We start from the raw sequence: 20,702 nt of genomic DNA on the forward strand, positions 1-20,702 counted from the left end.
TTCAGTTCAATCAACCTTTAGTCACAATTGTCTAATGAGCTAATCAATCAGTGTTATTACATGGGGGGGTCATAGGAAAGTCTAATCGGAGGGGAGCACACACAGGAAGCCTAGAGAGGCCTGCGCTATGCTGCCCAACCAGCTTCTGCACAGGGGGCATTTCTAACAGTGCTGCAGTGGGTCACTGCTGTGAATGGCTCTGTGTTCTTGGGCCCACTGGGATTTTGCCTTCCATCTTCTTACAGGCAAAAGGCATCGCCCAGCCTCTCAGCTACCTCCCATCCTCTTCATCGCCTCTGGTTTAATCCTGCCAGGTTCTTTACCTGTAGCACATCAAGAGAACAGAGCAGAAATCAGAGAATGATTAGAGTAATTAATACCAGTTGTAGATGGCTGTTCAGTGTGGCTGTTCCTTCTAGATGATTGGAAATCTGTCTCCCTAGAAAGGGACTATGCAGATATCAGGCGGACTGGGATTACAGAAAGGACTCCTAGACATTGTGTGCTCACCATCACACCTATCTAATGGCTGTTCTCTGGAATTACATCTATTCTCTCCTCTCTTGCAATGGTGTCAGCCTTCTCTCCAGACAATGAGGGCAGCAGGTGGCTCCCGCTAGAGCACAATCAACATCACTTCTTGAATTGGCTACAGGTGCCCCTGGAAAGCAATACAAACTAGGGATGTGAAGGACTAGTTGACTAGTTGCCCGCGCCTCTATCAGAGACAGCAATCAAGGGGAGGGAGAAGAGGCGAGTACTTCAAAGCAGCAGCGCTGCATGGAGCCCAGGGTCAGCTGCTCCATGCAGTGCTGCTCCTTTGAAATGCCACAAGGAGCCCGGTGTCGGGCTCCTCACGACATTTCAAAGTGGCAGCACCGCTTGGAGCCTGGGATCAGCAAAAATGCATCAACTATTTGATTAGTAAATTACCTGATACTTACCATCCTTAATACAAACCCCTTTTATTTAACTCCTTTGACTAGCTCTCTGGGATCTGAGGCCTTGTCTACACTGCAGCCATTGATCCACTGGCCATCCATTTATCACATCTGCTGTTGACATGATAAATAGATCTCCGAGCAGGCTCCACTGATACTGGTACTTCTGTGTTGACATGAGAGCAGCCCCTCTGACCTTACCACAGGCAAGACGCCTCTGTGAGCATGTCAATTTCAGCTATGCTGTGTGCATGGCTGAAGTAGATCATGGGAGCCATGGAGTCTAGACAAGGCCTTAGTGCCCCTGTGTAGGAGTTCCAACCTTGGACTTGGAAGGAACAATTTCAACCCTTGGACTCCTCCCATCATTAACGTTCTGCTTTTGAACTACTGAACTAAAATGACCCCTTTAAACTCCTTTAATTTTGCTCACTTTGTAAGTAACGTAACAGATGCTCAGATACGTTAAATCTCCAATAGGATGTGCCCCAATCCCTGGTGCAAGCGGAATAAATCTATAGTGATGAGATTGGCAGCAGCTCTAACACAGACGCAGATTTTCTGTGGCAAAGGAGCCTAGAGTCCTTTCAACAAATGGCAGGAAAAACCCTCCCAGTCTGCGGCGAAGGATAAGTGACCTATCCAGGGTTGTGAATTTAATCCTTAAGACCTGCGACAGGCAGCACCAACTGTTCCAATTCATGAAAAAAAGCTTATTTCTGTTAGTGGAAAGTTTGTTTTGTTGCACGTGTGATCTGTGCTGTAGAGAAACGCATTATAGGAGCACAGTGCCGACAGGCTTGCTTGCTAAAATAACAGTGTGATATAATCTATTTGCTTAGCACCCTTTCATCCCAAAGGAACTCAAAGCACTTTATCAGTTATAAACCCAGAGGAATCACTTTGTGTCACAGCCATGCTACCAACTCTGCAGAGGCACACAGCAGTTTTTAGTGACAGAAGAGAACACCATATTCAAATGAAATTGTAGAAGTCATTTAATCCAGAACATAATCCCAGGCTAGCAGTTTGGCCAGGACACTGGTACAAGCACCCCTGCCTCTCGTAAGATGTGTCCAGGGGGTATTTAGCCATCACAAGTGGTCAAGAACTTGGTCTTACATCTTACCTGAGCAGAGATCTCTTCTGCAGCACTGTATCGCCTAACCAAAGAACTGGAGCAGGATTTCAGGACTGACTCAAGGGAAATGCACTCCTAACTCTTTAACCAAACACTATTACAGGAAATACCCTTGTTTTCCTTAAAGTCCCTAATTTAGTCACTGACCAGGAAAGATATTACAAGGAGAAAAGACTGATAAAGTATTTCTTGTGACCGCTCCTCCTCCCTTTCCATCCTCCCTCACCCAATCCTCTAACATCCAACCTGCAGCTACATTTTTTGTTGGGGTTTTTTTTTGCACTGTGTTGTGGATAGGGAAATCAGCAGACCATTTAAATCGGGTGGGTAATAATTTTTGAAGTGGGGTCACGTTACACATTTCTGAAGTGGCCCCAGGCTGCCTGGGAAGGTGTGGGGCCAAAACACTACCTGTGCTTCCCCACCCACAGACCCTGATTGGCATGGGGGTGAGGGAGCACGTGAAGTCTTAGCTCCACTTCCTTCCCTCCCCACCCCCCAGTGTCGAGAGAGAACCAGCAGCTATTTTGAACAGCTGGTGGTTCCCTCTATGTGCCACGGGCCCCTGGCAGTGGAAGGAGACTTTGCACATTCCCAGGCCAATTAAGGCCTGAAGGCAGGGGATCGCATGACGTTTTTGCCTCCCTGCCCCCTCCCTGCAAGGGGTGTGTGGCAGTTCTCACAAAACAGCTGGTGGTTCCCTCTGGTGCTGCGCACCCCTGGAGAGGGGGGGAAACTTCATGCACTCCCGCATCCCCAGGTCTTGAATGTTTGGGGGCGGGGGAGTGGCAGAGCAGCCGCAGGCTAGATCAACTGGCTTGAAGGGCCAGAATCGGCCCGTGGAAGCTCTTTTGCCCACCCTGATTTAAATACTTTCCACCCCAGAAAAACAATCTCCAGATGCTGGTGACTTGAAGCTCCAGCAGCAAAGCAGCTGACACTTAGCTACTCCCCCCCCACCCCCATAGAAAGACTCTCTCAGCTGGATTTTAAACTTGGGATGAAGAGCAAACCAACACCAAGTCTGCTCTTTAGACGCTCTGCTTTCAACACTACTTACAGTGACTGCAGCTCCCATTAGGCCCTGGACGAGTGCTTCTCCTGTTGACTGTACCTAGGCAAGACAAGAACACGTTGTAGCTTTCTGCTGATTTTACACTTGTACAGGCTCATAGGACAGGGTTACGCACGTGCGGTTGATTGTCAATATGTGTTGCTGTGATGGAGGGGTGTATACACTCAGTGATACAATACTGAAGCTAGGTAGCTTCGCTAGGTCTGCTCAAGCGGAAACAAACCCTGGGAATGCAGTGTAGTCATGGCCTATGTATTACCTGCTTAGCTGTATGGCCCATCGTCATGGCATCAGCTATTCTGTTTTCTAGGAAATGCCAAGTCTCTTCAAAGTCAGATGACGAGTCCTGCATCATCACCAGCTCCGTGGTGTTGTAGATGCCGGCCAGCACTGCCCGACGAGTGTACCAATTAATCTGCAAGGACATGAACCATGAAACGGAAGATTAAGTCCTGTCCAGTAAGAAAGCAGATCTCATAACACCATGTTTCCTCTAATCTGTAACAGCCATGTATGGATTTTTCCCATCCACGTGCGGAATTCAGTTTTATGTGCAGCAAGGCATGTGTGAATGTGCACCACCGATAGAAACAAACAGCCCAGCTGTTGGAGCTCTGCAAATCAGCTGGGCAGGATTTGAATTTCTCCTGAGCAGCCAAACAAGCGCACAGCTTGCAAGGAACATTACTCATAAATTGACCTGGGAAGGGGAGTGAGAAAATAGAAATAATCTCCCCCTCCAGATATCAACGGTGTAGTTACTGACCCAGGGATGAAGGGACACCTCAGCAGACAAGACAGTACGGCTCAGATATACAAAGAAATTTAGGCTTCTAACTTCTATTGAAATCTATTGCATCCAATAGATTTGGGCCCCCGTTATAGAAAGGATGTGGATGCATTGGAGAAAGTCCAGAGGAGGGCAACCAAAATGATTAGGGGGCTGGAGCATTTTACTTATGAGGAGAGGCTGAGGGATTTGGGCTTGTTTAATCTGCAGAAGCGAAGAGTGAGGGGGGATTTGATAGCAGGGGAGTTCCAAAGAGGATGGAGAGAGGCTGTTCTCAGTAGTGACAGATGAGAGCATGAGGAGCAATGGTCTTAAGTTGCAGTGGGGGAGGTCTAGGTTAGATATTAGGCAAAGCACTGGAATGGATTCCCTAGGGAGGTGGTGGACTCTCCATCCCTGGAGGTTTTTAAGTCCCAGGGAGAAAAAGCAGCACGTAGAACATTCCTGACCAAAAGTTAACCCCAGCACTGCCTGATTCAGAGTGCAAATAGGTTTGCTGCAGAGGTCAAGACGGAATCCAACCGTATCCTCTTCTGCACTGTCCTGTCGGTCAGGGGCATTGTGGGAGAGCAGACATTTCTTCACAGTATTTGTATCAGCCAATATACAGCTATAATACTGGACATGAAGACAAATGGCCTGCTACAGTATAATAAATCCTACATTCAGAACCAACCCCCATCTGTGATTTGCCAGGGATTCAAGCCTTTGTAAAGGGTAGTAGCTCAGAGAGAACCAGTTACCCCACAAGCTTGCAAACTTTTACTCCCCTTCACCCTCCACATAGCCAGTTGTAGACCAGATGCATCCCATTCTTTGCCTTTGCTCCCTTGTTGCTTGAAAGCACGCACCACAGGTGCACAAGTACGGGGCGGAGAGCTCCATCTGAGTTCCAGACTGTCCTAGTGCACGTGACTGAGCTAACTCCCTCCTGGGGAAACTGCTTCACAGCTCCCCACCGACAACTTGGTGGCTCCCTCCGAAGTAGTGAGGCTGTGAAAGACAGGTTCTTCCACTTCAAAGGTTCCAGGGAGACTTTCAGAAACAGCTGTTTAGGCCCAGCCTCTGAAGCGTCATCACTGGCTTTCAGAATCCATCAGGAACTTGAATGTCCTGGGGTGATCATCTCCTTTCAGCTGCTTTCTGGTTTTATTTCTTTCATTGTTCTGTCACCTCATTTATTTTTCCACTGCAGTAGCTATTTTATACTCCATGAAGTTTATTAAAGTAGTTTGTTAAGATGGCTTATTTGGCTTTCCTTATTCCCTACTGATGTTTACATGAATTAAAATAATTTATTATTTGCCTTAATTAAAGTTATCATTTATTCGGCTTTTATTTCCTGCCAGAAAGATGAAGGCTTTAATAAGCTGCTGTTATTTTTAGGTAGCTGTTTTGAGAACTGCACATACTATCCTCAGTGGTGGAGACAGTAGCCCTAACAGAAACGTTTGGACCAACTTTTCTGTTACTGAGTTATACTCATATAAAATTGCAAAATGAGTTTGGGTCTTAAAAAAAAGAACATTGTTATCACCATGGCTGGGACAAAGAGTGGAACCTTTTATAACTGGCTGTAATTAGGCAGGACTAAAGACACAGGCACAATTTTCAAAAGCACATAAGTTACTTGAGAGACAACGGTCACAAAGTCCCCTTGGGGCTGGCTCCCGGTGTGCTGATCATGCTTGATTTCCTGTCCTCCGGGGCTTCTCACCACCCTATCCTGCTGGGCCAGACTCCACCCATGGCACAGAGTTGGGGTTATTAATGATGAATCTACAGACATTGCCAAATGTTTGATCACTTTTGAAAAACTGTGCACCATCCATTCGATTCCTGACAATCAGAAAATGACTACTCTGGTTGTGAAGCTGAAAGGGACATATTCAATAGGATGTCTCCTGCTGATGCCGCCAGCTATGGTAAATTCAAGGATTTGGTTTTAAAACAGTTTCAGATTTCACCCTGTCAGTTTCAGGTGTAATACAGAGCCCTTTAAAGGATGGGCTGGGCATAGTAAGGTGGCTTATGTGAACCAACTGAAAGATCTGCTAAATAAGTGGGTGGGTGGGAAAGGAATCAAGCTTTGAAGGCATGTGTGATTTGGTTGTTCAGGAAGAATTCCTGGACATGGTTCATGATGATGTAAAGCAATGCAACTAATTGTTCCCTCCGGGTGTGGGAGCAACCACTGTACATCTCTCTTTCACTGAGAAAGTGGACAGACCTTATAAGCTTTCTGTGCATAACACTTTTAAACTGAGTACTTTTATACAGAGTAAGGCAGATTTATTTGGGGCTTTGGACTCCTTTAGGGGTTGGTTTCCTGGGTACTGGAACCCTCCTGGAGCTGAACTGGCTCAGGGGGCAGTAACCCCAACTCTGTACCTGATCTAGGGGAGACCAGGGGATCTGTCTAGCGGGACAGGTGGTGGGGAGCCCCGGAGAGCAGGAAGGCAGGCGTCAGTGGCGTGATCAGCCCACCAGGGGGCAACCCTGAGGGGATTCTGCCATTCACCCTCTCACAATAACATTCTGTTTTCAATAGTGACTTAAGAGCCTATATTTCAATGAAAGTCAATGGGAAGGAGAGACAATGTTGAAGGTATTTAGGAACTTAGACATGCAGCTAGGCTTTTGAAAATCCTACAAGGTGTCTACGTCCCACAGACTTTGAAAGGACTTTTTCTAGGTGTCTGCTGAAAATGGGAACTTAATCTTCTGAAAACATTGTCCTTACTCACTGCTCCACCGGGGATAAAGGCCTTGCTCAGAAGCCAATGCGATTTACAGTGCACATGTGAGTCCTTCGCATGGTGACGCAGTGCTAAAAGGTACAACTAGTGTGTCTGCAAGGCACCAGGACTTACATCAGTGGACTGGTCTCCTGCATAGTGCCACATATCATCTACCATACTAGTGAGGAGGTTTAGGCTGGCAGGGATGTTGTGTGGAAGCAGCAGAATGCTTACAGCCTGAGAAGGAGGGAGACAGACAAGTGGAAAGAAGCATTAAAACAAATCAACCAACACGTTATCTTTTGCGCACACACACACCCCACCCATATCGCCAGGGCTTGACAAATTAGTCAATCTACTCATCCGGGGCAAGTACATTTTAGGCCGGCACAGCGCCACAGCACAATCAGCATGCGCAGCGTGCCAAACCGCGAGGCTGGCGAGCAGGGCTCGGCGCCGCTTGCCAAGACCTGCATATCGCTACCGTTCTGCCTCCACCCTGAGCAGACAGCATGCCCAATCCCGTGCAGCTAACTTTAGGCTCTTTCCTGGGGCTTCTCCCTGAGTGGCAGGGCCATTCTGAATTCTATTGGTGCCTCTTTCTTGCAATAAGGAGCACACCCATCCTCCACGGGGAGGCCTCTGTACTCCTTCACAGTACAACTAAGAGAGTAATGCAGGGGATCTCAAACTGTGATACTGCAACCCTCCTCTAAGTTGCTCGTAACACCCCGGGGAGGGGGGGGGTTAGGAGCCACAGTTTTAGAAAGGCAGGAGTAATGCTATCTCTCCTCTCTCTGTTGGGAAAATGGGATGAAGCTATCCAACCCAGGCATGACGCTTCTCGATTAGCTGGTAGTTACTAACACTATACCAACCCCCACAGGAACTGAGCACTTCACCTGCACAAGTCTCCTAATCTTCTGGCCCAAGAAAGGAGGCAGCTAAATCAAAGTTCCCACAAGTTGCCTTAGTGGTTTTAAGAGTTGATTGTTAGACTGCAGAAGCAAATAAGCACCACTTTTCCATCTGCAAGCATCAGATGAGCAGAATGCAGCAGACCTCAGACCTCAGGACCAATGCTACAAGGAACCTGACTTGCAATTTGAGTGCAGGAGCTATCCAGCAAAGAAGCTGAACTCCCTTTGGAGCACCTGACTGGAAAGGAAGCATCATGAGATGTTGGCCATTGTAGAATGACAAAGCCCTGGCTGGGTTATTTAGTTGGGATTGGTCCTGCCTTGGGCAGGGGGCTGGACTTGATGACCTCCTGAGGTCCCTTCCAGCTCTATAATTCTATGAAAGGACACCCTGCTGACAGCTGTTACCCTCCAAGGACAGCCCCTTACATCTGGAAGGAACTATCCAGTATGGATTTCACACCCAGCTTTGGACTGGTCTGATGGAGAGATTAAAACATGCGTGCTAGGGGATTAAGCAGCTTCAGTGACATATTTAAAAAAAAAAAAACAATCTGCAGGTTTTGTACCTGGGGCCATTTCTCAATGTACGGAATCAGCATCCTCAGTCTGGCTTCCACAGCATCTCTCAGGAACTGATCTGTCTTCTTCTTCCTGGAAAAGGACAAACAACGTTTCTAGCTGCCAAAAATGCAACTGTGAATTTTCATTTTTAAGGTTTTGAATCTCTGTGATGAAGTGGGAGGTTTGTGGAGGTTTCAAGGGATTTGCATGCGGCATGTTGCTGGGTGTTACTGGTTTAACACGGTGAGGGGAGAGGGAGTTTGTTGTTACAGGAATCAGCATGGCACTGGGGACTCCAGCTAGTAGCCTGGAGAACGGAGCTGGAGACCCAGATCAGATGGCACAGCCAGTTCTGGCCAGTGGAAGGACAAAGGGCTGTGGAGAGAGGACTCCGGTAACCAGATAGCAAGTTCCAGGCGGTATGGGGCAGGGGACACGGACAAAGGATGGAGGAGAAGAGAGGCAAAAAACAGAGGGGCTCAGGGAGGAGCTGCTGGAGAGGGATTTCAGAGCCTCAACTGGAAGGACAGGGCTTCTGGACTGGGCAAAGGGAGAAGGCACGCAGAGGGTAGTGTCTGCACTTGCTCCCTCTGTCGAGAGAGGGATGCAAATGAAGACATTCAAAATTGCAAATGAAGCTGGGATTTAAATATCCCGCGCTTCTTTTGCATAATGGCATTGTGGAGGCGGGAATAAGGGAATTTATGTGCAGCCATCTTGGTCTTGTTAACAAGACAGCAAGAGTCAGGCTAAGTCTGAGGCCTACAACGCGAGATCTGTGATTAGACGCTGCCTTCGCCTCTCGCCTCCATACGGAGATAAGGGTAGAACGCTGACTCTGGCAGGGACCTTGAGATAAGGAGCATCTGGGTGGAACTAAATAACTGTTAGCCATTGGTGTTTGGAATGGGAAGGAGACTAATTGTTATTGTTATTATATCTAATGGACAGTATATAAACTGCTTCATAATTGCTTGTATTCGAAGATCTGCCTCGGGGGGGGGCTTCCCCCCTGTCCGAACCAGTTTTTCCCTTGCTGCAGCTCGTAATAAAACTGCCTCTGGCTATTTGTTGCTTAAACACAACGCAGAGTGAGGACAATGTTTTCTTCCACAGCATTATGGCACTATTCCGAAATAACATGCTGTTAAGACACGGTTACTTTGAGAGGGTACGTCTACACTACAGCACTAATTCGAACTAACTTAATTCGAATTAGTTAATTCGAACTAAGCTAATTCGAACTAGTGCATCTAGACTTAAAAACTAGTTCGACTTAGCATTTTGCTAATTCGAACTAGCATGTCCACATTGAGTGGACCCTGAACCTAGGTTAAGGATGGCCGGAAGCAGTGCCGGCAGGGCATCAGAGTGTGGAGATGCTGTCTTAGGCTAGCCGAGGGCTGTGCTTAAAGGGACCCGACCCCCATTCCGGACAGACAGTTCTCAGGGGTTCCCCGCTTGCAAAGCAGTCCTGGCTTGGAGTGCCCTGATTGCCCACACTCGGCACATCACAGCACTCGGCCATCAGCCCGGCTGCACTTGCCGCAAGCTGCCATCCGGAGGGGAAGGGGGGGGGGGTCAATCAAGGGGCTTCAGGAGAGTTTCCACCCTGAGGAGCCCGCAGAGCCAGCCCAGTCCTCCCCATCGGGGGCTCGTACCCCATTCCTCCCTCACCTCCTTCCACTTACCCCTCCCTAACCCCCCTTCCTGATGTACAAAATAAAGGACACGTGTGTTCAAAAATAGAAACTCTCTTAATTGAACAAAACTCGGGGAGACTGGGAAAAGAGGTGGGAGAGGGGAGGGCAACTAAAATGATCAGGGGTTTGGAACAGGTCCCATATGAAGAGAGGCTAAAAAGACTGGGACTTCTCAGCTTAGAAAAGAGGAGACTGAGAGGGGATATGATAGAGGTCTATAAAAGCATGAATGGTGTGGAGAGGGTGCATAAAGAAAAGTTCTCCATTAGTTCCCATAATAGAAGGACTAGAGGACACCAAATGAAATGAATGGGTAGCAGGCTTCAAACTAACAACAGAAAGTTGTTCTTCACAAAGCAAATAGTCAACCTGTGGAACTCCTTGCTGCAGAAGGCTGTGAAGGCTACAACTACCACAGAGTTTAAAGAGAAGTGAGATAAAGTCATGAAGGTTGGCTATTAGCTAGGGGATAGGAATGGTGTCCCTGGCCTCTGTTTGTGGAAGGCTGGAGATGGATGGCACGAGACAAATGGCTTGATCATTGTCTTCGGTCCATCCCCTCCAGGGTATCTAGTGTTGGCCGCTGTCGGCAGACAGGCTACTGGGCTAGATGGACCTTTGGTCTGACCCAGTACGGCCATTCTAAGCTCAGGGCTCAGGGTCGGGGGTCTCAGTGGACCACCTTGATTTTCATGCCAACCTGCTCCTGGGTGGCCAGGCTGGCAGCTCTCCTGCCCTAGATGGCCACTTTCCTGTGCCTAGTGCGGAGGTCGTGGATGAGGTCCACGATGTCTGCACTAGACCAGGCGGGCGCCCGCCTCTTGCGGACCTGGGCAGGCTCCCGGGAGCCGCCAGCCTGGTCCCGGGAAGAGGCGGAGGGCTGGGTGGCAGCGGGTGGCCGGCTCGAGCCGTGCCAGGTGCAGGGTCTGCTGGCTGGGTGCTGGCAGGCTTGCACCTGGCACGGGCACCGTAGCCAGACCGTGCCCCTTTAAGGGCTCCGGGGCCAGGAGGGGGGCAGAAGAGTTTCTCTGGTGGTGCCCAGAGTGGCCACCAGGGAAAGCTGGGGAGGGCTAGCCTCCCACTAGTTCGAATTAAGTGGCTACACAGCCCTTAATTCGAACTAGTTAATTCGAACTAGGCGTTAGTCCTCGTAGAATGAGGTTTACCTAGTTCGAATTAAGCGCACCGCTAGTTCGAATTAAGTTCGAACTAGCGGTTTGCATGTGTAGCGCCTATCAAAGTTAATTCGAACTAACGTCTGTTAGTTTGAATTAACTTTGTAGTGTAGACATACCCAGAGAAAACCCTTCTCTCAAAATAACCCTTATTCCTCATACAATGAGATTTACCAGTTAATTCGAGAGAAGGGTTTTCTCTCAAAATAACCATGTCTTAACAGCGTCTGTTATTTCGAAATAGCGCAATTTCAAAATAGCGCCATAATGCGATTATGCAAATGAAGCACGGGATATTTAAATCCCGGCCTCATTTGCAATTTCCAATGTCTTCATTTGCATCCCTCTCTCGAAAGAGGGTGTAAGTGTAGACATACCCAGAGACATGCTGTGCTGAGGGAGGCCAACCCTACAGGCCCTGAGAGTTCCTATGCTGTACTGATATGCTCAGTAAGCCCTCCTGTTTTATGCTGGCTGAGAGACGCTTCAGTCTAGAGAACAGAGTTGCATTATTCCCGCTGGGAGTAGAGCCCCAGAGTCCAGAGCAATTGAACCCCGCGAGGAGGCCCAAGGTGAGAGAGAGGCGTGCTGGAGGTTCAGAGAGGTGCCATTCCAGGAGGTGGAGGGGCTCACACCCAAGAGAGAGTGAACCTCTGAGAAGGAGCTAATGCAGTGAAGGAGGTTCCCTCCAGGGACCATACAGGCCAAATGTGGGCACGACCTATGAGTCTGTGACAACCTCTGTCCAAACTTAACAGAGGAGGTGCATCCTTCCCGTCTCTCAACTCTGGCCCACCTATGCAAGCACGTGTCTGTATGGATGGGTTCATTTCTACAGGAGTAAGTTTTCTAGTTTGACATGCAACACAGGCTACTCACTCTGCCTGGCCCAGCTGCACCAGTTTTTGCTGTTGTTCCAGCAGATTAGAGAGCTCAGAGTTGCACTGGGACACAAAATGCAGGATCAGCTCACTGCCATCAGTGTGAAACATCCCTGCTGCAGCAACAGAGAGGCCCAGTGACTGTGGGAAGGAAGGAGAATCCGAGTAGGTCACCAACTACCAAACAGGTATCAAGCAGGGAATGCAGTTCGGTATTTGATTTGGTAAAAGCCATCACACAAATTCAAAGCAGAATGAAGTTACTTTATAAAGCGCAACCCTACCAACCTCTTTTCCCAGATCTTTCAGTGCCCTTGCTGTGCTATGCTGTGTCAACAGTTCTGCCCCGTTTTTACAGGCATGCTCAACACTACTGATTTTCCCTGAAGTTGTTCCAGGGTAAGGGAAGAATTTGGCCCTGGGTCTCTTTGAAGTGCATCTCCCTCTAATTTCTTACATCCTCTCTGTCCCTCCAGCCACATACCTTTGCTCCCTCTGCAATGGCATCTGCTGTCCAACCGTGAGCAGGCACAAACTTCAGCGCTGCTGTCAGGATTCGCTGCTGCAGCTGTTCTTCACTTTCATAGTCCTCCGATTCCTCACCACCCTGGTCAGTGTAACTACAAGAAGGGAGAATTCCCTCACTATAACAACAACATCAGATATCAAAACCCAGGACTCTACATCCTTTTTTTCTGTCACCACTGGCAGATACCAATACGCACAGAGTTCGTATTTCAACCAGAAAGGACATTGTCTCAACGACTTGATTACCAGCATCCTGCTTCAAGGGCCTTTTAAGACTACACTTGAAAGAGAATCCTCTGAACTGTCATTCATGCTTAAATTTGACACCTTACGCCCAAGTTTGAATAAAGACTCTAATTATCTTACCCATTACAAAGATAGCTTCCCCAATTATCACCTCTAATATCATTAACTCACAGACATTTACCTCCCCCTCTCTCATCCCCCTTCTGTTCTGAAATTTGATTTGTCCTTTTCATATGTGTTAATTTTTTTTGATTGTATCCTTTGGTATATATGGTTGTGCCAATTTTCTTCCACTGTTTGATCTGAGGAAGTGGGTCTGGCCCATGAAAGCTCATCACCTAATAAACCATCTTGTTAGTTTTTAAAGTGCTACATAGTCCTGTTTTTTGTTTCCTAACTGTCATGTTACCAAAAATCTAAAACTGCAGCACCTGCTATGCATCCTGCCAAGGATGGCTCAGAGAATAGAGCAGAACTGAACAGCACACACAGATACACGAATAATAAATATATTGAGTCCTGGATTGAATCTGGAATCCATGATTTCCCATGGGCTCAAACTGCTACCTCCAATCCCTTTCTCAGCAGGAGAGTCTTGGGCCTGGCTACGTAGGTACCTGTGGTGGGAGCGCTGGGGCTCCTGGTCAGGCCGGTCACCTGGTGGGTGTGATTCATAACGTTGCTGCGAGGAAGATGGTGGCAGCTCCTGTTTCTGTTCATCTGAGGCTCTCCTCAGCAGAGCTGAGGCATAGAAGGCACGCTGAGCCGGGCACCTGAGCACTGAAATGGAAACCATGCGAGTCAGCTGGTCTACTTTAAAGGCATAAGGGGTGAATGAGAAAGGAAACCGACTGAAGGAACTAGTCTGCGCCCCAGAAAAATGTCCATTCACCTGCAGCTAATATTTGTGTGCTTAACATATAGGGAAGGGGTTTTGTTTTTGGTAGGAAAAAATCCTGCAGTTTGTGATCTTATCCCAAACAGCAGAGGATTTCACAATTTTTGTCATGGCAGGTACTCAACAATTGCCCATTAGCGCTTTGGCAACAGACATACATGGCTCTGGGTACCTGAATACTGATTACACACCTAGTTCACTCTCACGTACTATAGAGTATCCCCTTGTCAACTGGGCATCTGCTTTTCCTTAGCACCCAGTGTCTCGGTGCCATTTGAGCCCCTGCTATGCTCTGACAACCAGAGTTTACCAAAGCCAGGGGAGCGTCTGGTTCACGACCCAGTACCCAAAGGATGCAAACACCAGCAGTAGGATGCCATTGGCACTCAAATAGCCAGTTAGACACAAACACGGCAGAGCGTGCACCTAGACCGACAATGTGTGTGAACTCTACCGCCAGCGTGTGATTCTGTTTGCAAGTTCCTTGGGGCACAAGTCATCTCTTTCCATCTGTGCAGTGTCTGGGGCCACCTTGGTGCTCAGTAAATATATATCGGTTTAGTTAAATGGTCAACTCCTACATCTCCTTAACCGCAGAGCTGGCCACATGCCCCTGGGGCACCATTACAGGGCACCAAGGCCAGCCAGGGGTGTCTGTAAATGGTGCTTCACAGCACCACCCCATTGGCACCCCACTCTTTGCAGGGCCACCCCGCTGGCCCCAGTCCCTAGCCCTGCCCTCTGCAGCGCCACCCCCTGCAGCGCCCCCCCGCACCCAGCCCCCACCCTGCCCTCTGCAGCGCCCCCCCGCCCCCCCTGCCCTCTGCAACGCCCCCCCACCCACCCACCCCGCCACCCCGCCCTCTGCAACGCCCCCCCCACCCACCCCGCCACCCCGCCCTCTGCAACGCCCCACCCCGCCCCGCCCCCTGCAGCGCCCCCCGCAAGGACACGGCGCTGGTGCCCCGAGCGCGCCCCGGGCCCTCACCCGGCGGGCAGCGCAGCAGCCCCCAGCCCGCCCTCCGCAGGCTCCCCGCCGCCGCCATCTTGGAAGCGGGCAGGGCCGGGCCGGAGCCGTCAGCGCGGCGCGCCGGGGGCGGGGGCGGAGCGCGCGGGCGGATGACGGGGCGGGAGCGCGGCCGCGGCGGCAGGTGAGTGGGGCGGGGGGGCCGTTGTCCTCATCCCCCCCGCCCTGCCCGGGCAGCAGCGCCCCGCCCCTCGGGGGGGCCCTTTATCCTCATCCCCCCCCCGCCCCTCGGGGGGGCCCTTTATCCTCATCCCCCCCGCCCTGCCTGGGCAGCATCGCCCCGCCTCTCGGGGGGGCCCTTTATCCTCATCCCCCCCGCCCTGCCTGGGCAGCATCGCCCCGCCTCTCGGGGGGGCCCTTTATCCTCATCCCCCCCGCCCTGCCTGGGCAGCATCGCCCCGCCCCTCGGGGGGGCCCTTTATCCTCATCCCCCCCGCCCTGCCTGGGCAGCATCGCCCCGCCCCTCGGGGGGGCCCTTTATCCTCATCCCCCCTGCCCTGCCTGGGCAGCATCGCCCCGCCCCTCGGGGGGGCCCTTTATCCTCATCCCCCCCGCCCTGCCCGGGCAGCATCGCCCCGCCTCTCGGGGGGGGGCCCTTTATCCTCATCCCCCCCCCCGCCCTGCCTGGGCAGCATCGCCCCGCCCCTCGGGGGCAAGGTCTGCCCTGAGGGTGCAGGTTCGTAGCCCTTGCCCCCCCCCCCCCGAGCCCGGGGACCAGGGCCCGTCCCTACCCCCCCTTCCCAGTCTCCCCACCGCCCTCCGACGGGAGCAGGGAGGCCCCTGACCATTCCCCTGGTAACTCTCCCCCACACACCAGGCTGGGCATGTGCCCAGGGCTTGCCCTGGCAGGTCTCCCCTCCGGGGCTGCCTCTGCGAGCCAGAGCCAGGCCAGCCCTGGGCAGGAGAAGCCAATGGGTCCTGCCCCCCATGTACAGAAACATCTGCCTGCTGGCCCTTCGGTGCATGGGTCGGGGGGGGGGGGGTCTCTTCTGACTTTTCATTTAGTCTGATCCTCATTTTGTGATTGCTTCCCTCGGATCCGCTGGGCTTTGATCCTTGGCCTGCTCCTGGGAGGGGAGAGGGGCCGTGCCACGTGCTAACAACCGGCTCTCGACTTTGCTAACGAGGCCCTGGCAAGAGCTTTTCGACTGGCTACCTCGGCTGCCCTTGGCTGTCTGGTCTGACTTGCTCTGAAACACAAGTCAAGACCTTGGTATTTGGCATAATGGATGGTTCGAATAGGAGAGGGAGACCCCACAGAGAATGGGGAGATGGTACAGTAGATTGGTGTGGAGCTAGTCTACAGAAACTAAGCCACTCCGCACTGGACAGGGAAAGAGGGAAGGAAATCGTGAGAGAGGCATCAGACACCAACTGGTGTTGATGATGATGATGACCAGGAATGTTCTTTTGATTTACCAGCATGCTTCCTCCATTGCCAAATATCAGGAAGCCTTATTAAAAGCCTCCTCCACTCTGTTTTTGTATTAAGAAGTGTGGCTCAGGCAATTTAATTGTCGGGGAGGGTATTTTATTGTGGGAAGGAGGGTTTTTTTTGTTTGTTTGAACCTTTCCAAGTGCCAGATTTATTACCAACTCAAGAAACCAGTTTGTGTGGTGAACTTTGGGTGTGTCCCAATTTCTCAAGTGCGGTATTAAAATCTTTAAGGAATCATCTCTCTCTCCATGAGCATAATGTAGCGTCCTTGGTTTTGAAGAGAGAGCCCAGTCATGTGAGATGTTTTGGTTACCTCTCAATTGCTGACATGACCGGGCATTCACATAATAAAACTTTGCTTAAAACGTAAAACGTTGATAGTAAAAAGAAAGCTTCAAAGAAAACTGTGTTGGTCCCAGTGAATTCATGTCAGTGGTCTTTCTGAAGTGTAGCCAGGCGATAAGCATTAGGTTGGTAAAAAAAGGTAGCTTAAGATCAAAGGTTTTATACCTCTGTTTGAAGACCTGTTCTTTCCCAAGACCCATTCGTGGCATGGAACTTCTGTGGCTGATGCCACAAAATCCAGTTTGTCTCTCTGGTGTCTGTCATGGTGAGGTGCATATATCACTCCTGTAAATATTATGTACTTATCAGATAAGCGATAAAACCAATGATTTTTCCACTGATCAGAGTGAACTGGATCTTTTCCAGCATCCCTCAAGAAAATGGTTTTATTTCCAATTATGCTAATACCCACTTTGGCATCCCATCTGTGAAACTCCTCCATGTGGCTATTTCCTAATCCCTGTTAAGCACTTGCCTGGCTCTGCTGCTCCAAGGGGATTAATCCTCCCTTTCCTATGTTCTCCTTAACAAGATCTGCATGAGGAAATGTGTTTAAAATGCTCACCAATGGCAGTAACAGCCCTCCAAGCTTTGCTCCCTCATAGCTGTTAACAATGCATGTGAAGGCATACCCAACAAAGTATACAGGGAAACACCCACAAATCCCCAGCCTTTTACCCCAGAAACATGCCCCTTATACTGCTCAAGACTGCCTTGGACAGCACAATGTCACAGGTCCATTTTAGCAAAGAAAATGAATATGCACCAGCCCTTGTTAACCTGAGCAGATCCCCCAGAAATGGCAATCAAAGGTCACTAGTTTAGATAAAACATTAAAACAATTTTATTAACTATAGGAAGATAGCTTGTGCGTGACGATACAAATGTAAAAAGGTCAGAATTGGTTATAAAAAAGGAAATAAAATGATAAAATTGCAGTTTAATTGCCAATCAACAACAAAAGTTGATCCACGCTGCCAGTAGAACAAGAAAAGTTTTGTTTTTCAGACATGTTGCCCGGCCCCTCTCAAATAGATAAGTGCGGTTGTGAACAGTGTGTTGTCAACAGGAGTGCTCTCCTGCCCAAACAGCAGCTACACTGCCTGACTTTTAGTGTTGCTAAAAGCTGTGTAGTGTAAACAAAGCCTAACTTTTAAACCTTACCGAGCTAAGTACAATTCCAAGCCCACCAAGTGCTGCAAGTAGTTCATAAAAACTTTAAAAACAACAAAGAGTCTTGCAGCGCCTTAGCGTAGTTCATAGTTCAATTCTTAGTTCCCAGGCTAGATTCCCCCTACAGCCTGGGACCATTCCTCTAGTTCAGTGATGTTTCTTTGTGTGTGGATACAAAACTATATGCATCTGGCCCATGATCCACAAACATGATTCACAGACATCTGCAGATATAAAGTGGAATTGCAGAACTCCGCTTCTTTACCATTATTGGACCTAACCAAGTGAGTTATAAGATCAAGAACACATATTCCTGCGCATCCAGAAATATAATCTATGCTATCATGTGCCGAAAGTGTCCGTCTGCTATGTACATTGGACAAACATCTCAGACACTTCGCCAAAGGATTAATGCCCACAAAACAGATATCAGACAAGATCACAAAGAGAAAACAGTTTCTTGCCACTTTAACCAGAAAGGACACTCTCTAAATGACTTAGCCACCTGCATTCTGCTACAAAGACCTTTTACATCTGCACTTGAAAGGGAATCCTCTGAACTGTCATTCATGTTAAAATTCGACACTTGCCAACAAGGACTTAACAAGAATTTGAATTATCTCACCCATTACCAAGACAGTTTCCCCAATTATCACCTGTAATACCATTAACTCACAAACATCCCACTCTCCCTACCTTTTATATCATCAATTCACAGACACTTACCTTCCTTCCTCCCCCTCCCCTCCCCCCCGCATCCCCCTTCTGTTCTGAAATGTGATTTGTCCTTTTCATTTTTGTTCATTTTTTTTAATTGTATCCTTTGGTATATATGGTTGTGACTACTTTCTTCCACTATTTGATCTGAGGAAGTGGGTCTGGCCCACGAAAGCTCATCATCTAATAAACCATCTTGTTAGTCTTTAAAGTGCTACATTGTCCTGCATTTTGCTTCAACTACCCCAGACTAACACGGCTACATTTCTATCACTATTCCGCTGCTTTGTCTTTCAAAGTGAGTGGCTCTGTGAGTAGAGATTGGTTTCCTCTTTACCTCTCCACCCCAGTGTGTGGGTGTCTTTTTCTTAATGAATCCTCTTCCTCCTGGGGTGCAGGTGACCAGTAGTCTGTTGTGTACTTGTGATTTGAATTGTCCCTCTCTGCAATGCAAATTTCTTATTTCCTTTCTCTCTCTTCCAGTGGTTCTTTAACACCTGAAGATTGATCTCTGGAGCATTGAACTCCCGGTAAGTATAGAAAAGGCCTGAGTGTAGTAAACCAGTGGCGTAGGGAGTAGGGGAGCGGGGGAACAGTTGCCCCCGGGCGCTATGCTAGTCAATGTAGTCCCCTTCTGCTCCCCCTATCATCCCTCAGCTCGCCTGCTCCTCCTCTGCCCACCTCTGTGCTTCAGCCTGCTCCTCCTCCATCTCCACTGGCAGGTTAGTGCATGTGGAGGCCTGGCCCCAAACTGGAGGGGGCAGGGGAAGACGAAGTACAAGTCCTCTAGGTTCGGGGCCCCACCACATGGCAGCAGCAGGATGGGGGGGAGGGAGGAGGTGTGCGCTAATTTTCTCTTTATCCCTAGGCACGTAACACCATCTAGTAAACTGGTCCCTTAGTAATCGTTTCACCTGATGAAACAACTAGAGCTTGTCTACATAACATTTTAATTCCATCTGTGTAATTGCTGCAGTCGCTGATGGCCACACTCCCCTCCTATTGGTGATGTGCATCCTCACCAGGAGCCCTTCCACTGACTGACGTGGGGTGAGAACCAGGACTTCCAGGAGCCTTGACGCTATCTGGCTTCTCACCTGTCAGGAGCAAGGGGGAAGCTTCTTGAGGCAGGGAGATCAACACCCAAAGCCACTCTGCTTCCATACTCCTGGGGAGGATCTGAGAGTTGGGCGGGGGAATGCAGCTGGGCTCCCCGAGGAAGATCTGGGCTGAGTTCAGTTGACTCAGCTCCAAGTAGGGAGCCCAGAGCTCACTGAGCAGCCGGGGAGATGGGCTTTTTTGCCAGTTTCATAGTTTCAGTTGCCATAGCTTGACTGGGCCGTAGAGGGGGTGTCTAGTTTATTCCCTCGGATGTATGACCTTCTATTGCATGATCTGTCCATTTTTCCTAGCCATTGTTTTAATGTGGGGAAGGAGTTTGTTACATTATTTCTTTGAGGACTGCAATGGTTTCCTGTTCTAGTTACAATTCAGTGTGTTGATACTGTGTTGTTAAAAAAGGCTAGGTATCTTGGGGCCTGATTATTTACCACCACTTCTCTTATGTGCTGCCCTGGTAGTAGAGACCAGCTGTGTCACTCTTGCTTACAATCCTGAGACCTGAAAGGCTGACACAGGTGTGACGTAGTGGGGGTAACTTGCTAGGGCTGTGGCGACCTCTGCTGTCTGTAGCAAGACCCAGGAGGGAAAAGGGTAAGTCATTATGCAAAGGGGGCTCCAAACCTGTCTGACCAGCTAACCCCCATGGGGAGAAACAAAGGAAGGTGGAATGCCGCCCCTGGCTGGGGAGCAGGGCTGGAAGAGAGTTAGTTTTCTGGCTGGGATCGTGGAGGAGACAGCCTAGGGAAGAGGGCTGGAATTTAGGGGCCCAGTATCCCCCATATCAAGGGGGGCTGAGGCATCCTAGGCCTGCCCTGTAACCAAATTACATCTGTGCTGTGCTGTATCCTGGAGAGGCAATAAACTCCCTCTATTCTACTGGCTGGTGGAATCTGTTCGTGCCATTACGGGGGGCAGGAGTCGGGGGAACCCCAACGCGCCGTCACAACAGGATATTCTCAAAGTAGGGGCTGGAACTTGTGTTTTCTCCATTGGCCCATCGGAACCCACGTATATTAAGCTCTTGGGCACACCAAATCTTTCATCTGTGAATGGGTTGGTTTTGTTTTTCATCCTTTTGGTTAAGTTTTAAAGTGGATTAATATATAGGATGAGTGTACTTAATTTCATATGGATCAATATAGTTGTTTAGCCTCAGAGGGGTAGCCATGTTAGTCTGTTTCCACAAAAACGAGGAATAACTAGCATAGATCTGTCAAGAACAAATCATGCTGAACCAAATTATTTTCCTCCATTGATAAGATCATTGATGTATTGGA

General features: G+C 49.4%; 2 protein-coding genes across 3 annotated transcripts in view; one reads left to right on the plus strand and one right to left on the minus strand.

Moving 5' to 3' along the window:
* COQ9 (coenzyme Q9) lies at positions 1 to 14,731 on the minus strand. The gene is made up of 9 exons (XM_089781425.1): positions 14,592 to 14,731; positions 13,323 to 13,485; positions 12,416 to 12,551; positions 11,930 to 12,072; positions 8,178 to 8,262; positions 6,821 to 6,925; positions 3,417 to 3,572; positions 3,143 to 3,196; positions 1 to 323 (listed from the first exon to the last, which is right to left on the minus strand). Exons 1-9 carry the CDS (start codon positions 14,647 to 14,649, stop codon positions 288 to 290), a joined length of 936 nt encoding a protein of 311 aa, XP_089637551.1. The 5' UTR covers positions 14,650 to 14,731; the 3' UTR covers positions 1 to 287.
* CIAPIN1 (cytokine induced apoptosis inhibitor 1) overlaps positions 14,664 to 20,702 on the plus strand; it is a 20,216-nt gene continuing 14,177 nt past the window's right edge. The window contains exons 1-2 of one of the 2 annotated variants that reach the window (XM_089781426.1): positions 14,664 to 14,754; positions 18,787 to 18,833. The gene's annotated coding sequence lies outside the window, so the exon portion shown is untranslated. Of the gene's footprint in view, positions 14,755 to 18,786; positions 18,834 to 19,329; positions 19,354 to 20,702 lie in introns of those variants that run through there. The other variant, XM_006117185.5, reaches the window with a different exon arrangement.

Source organism: Pelodiscus sinensis, chromosome 12 (assembly GCF_052426305.1).
Source record: "Pelodiscus sinensis isolate ZL-2025 chromosome 12, ASM5242630v1, whole genome shotgun sequence".
Lineage (NCBI taxonomy): Eukaryota > Metazoa > Chordata > Testudines > Trionychidae > Pelodiscus > Pelodiscus sinensis.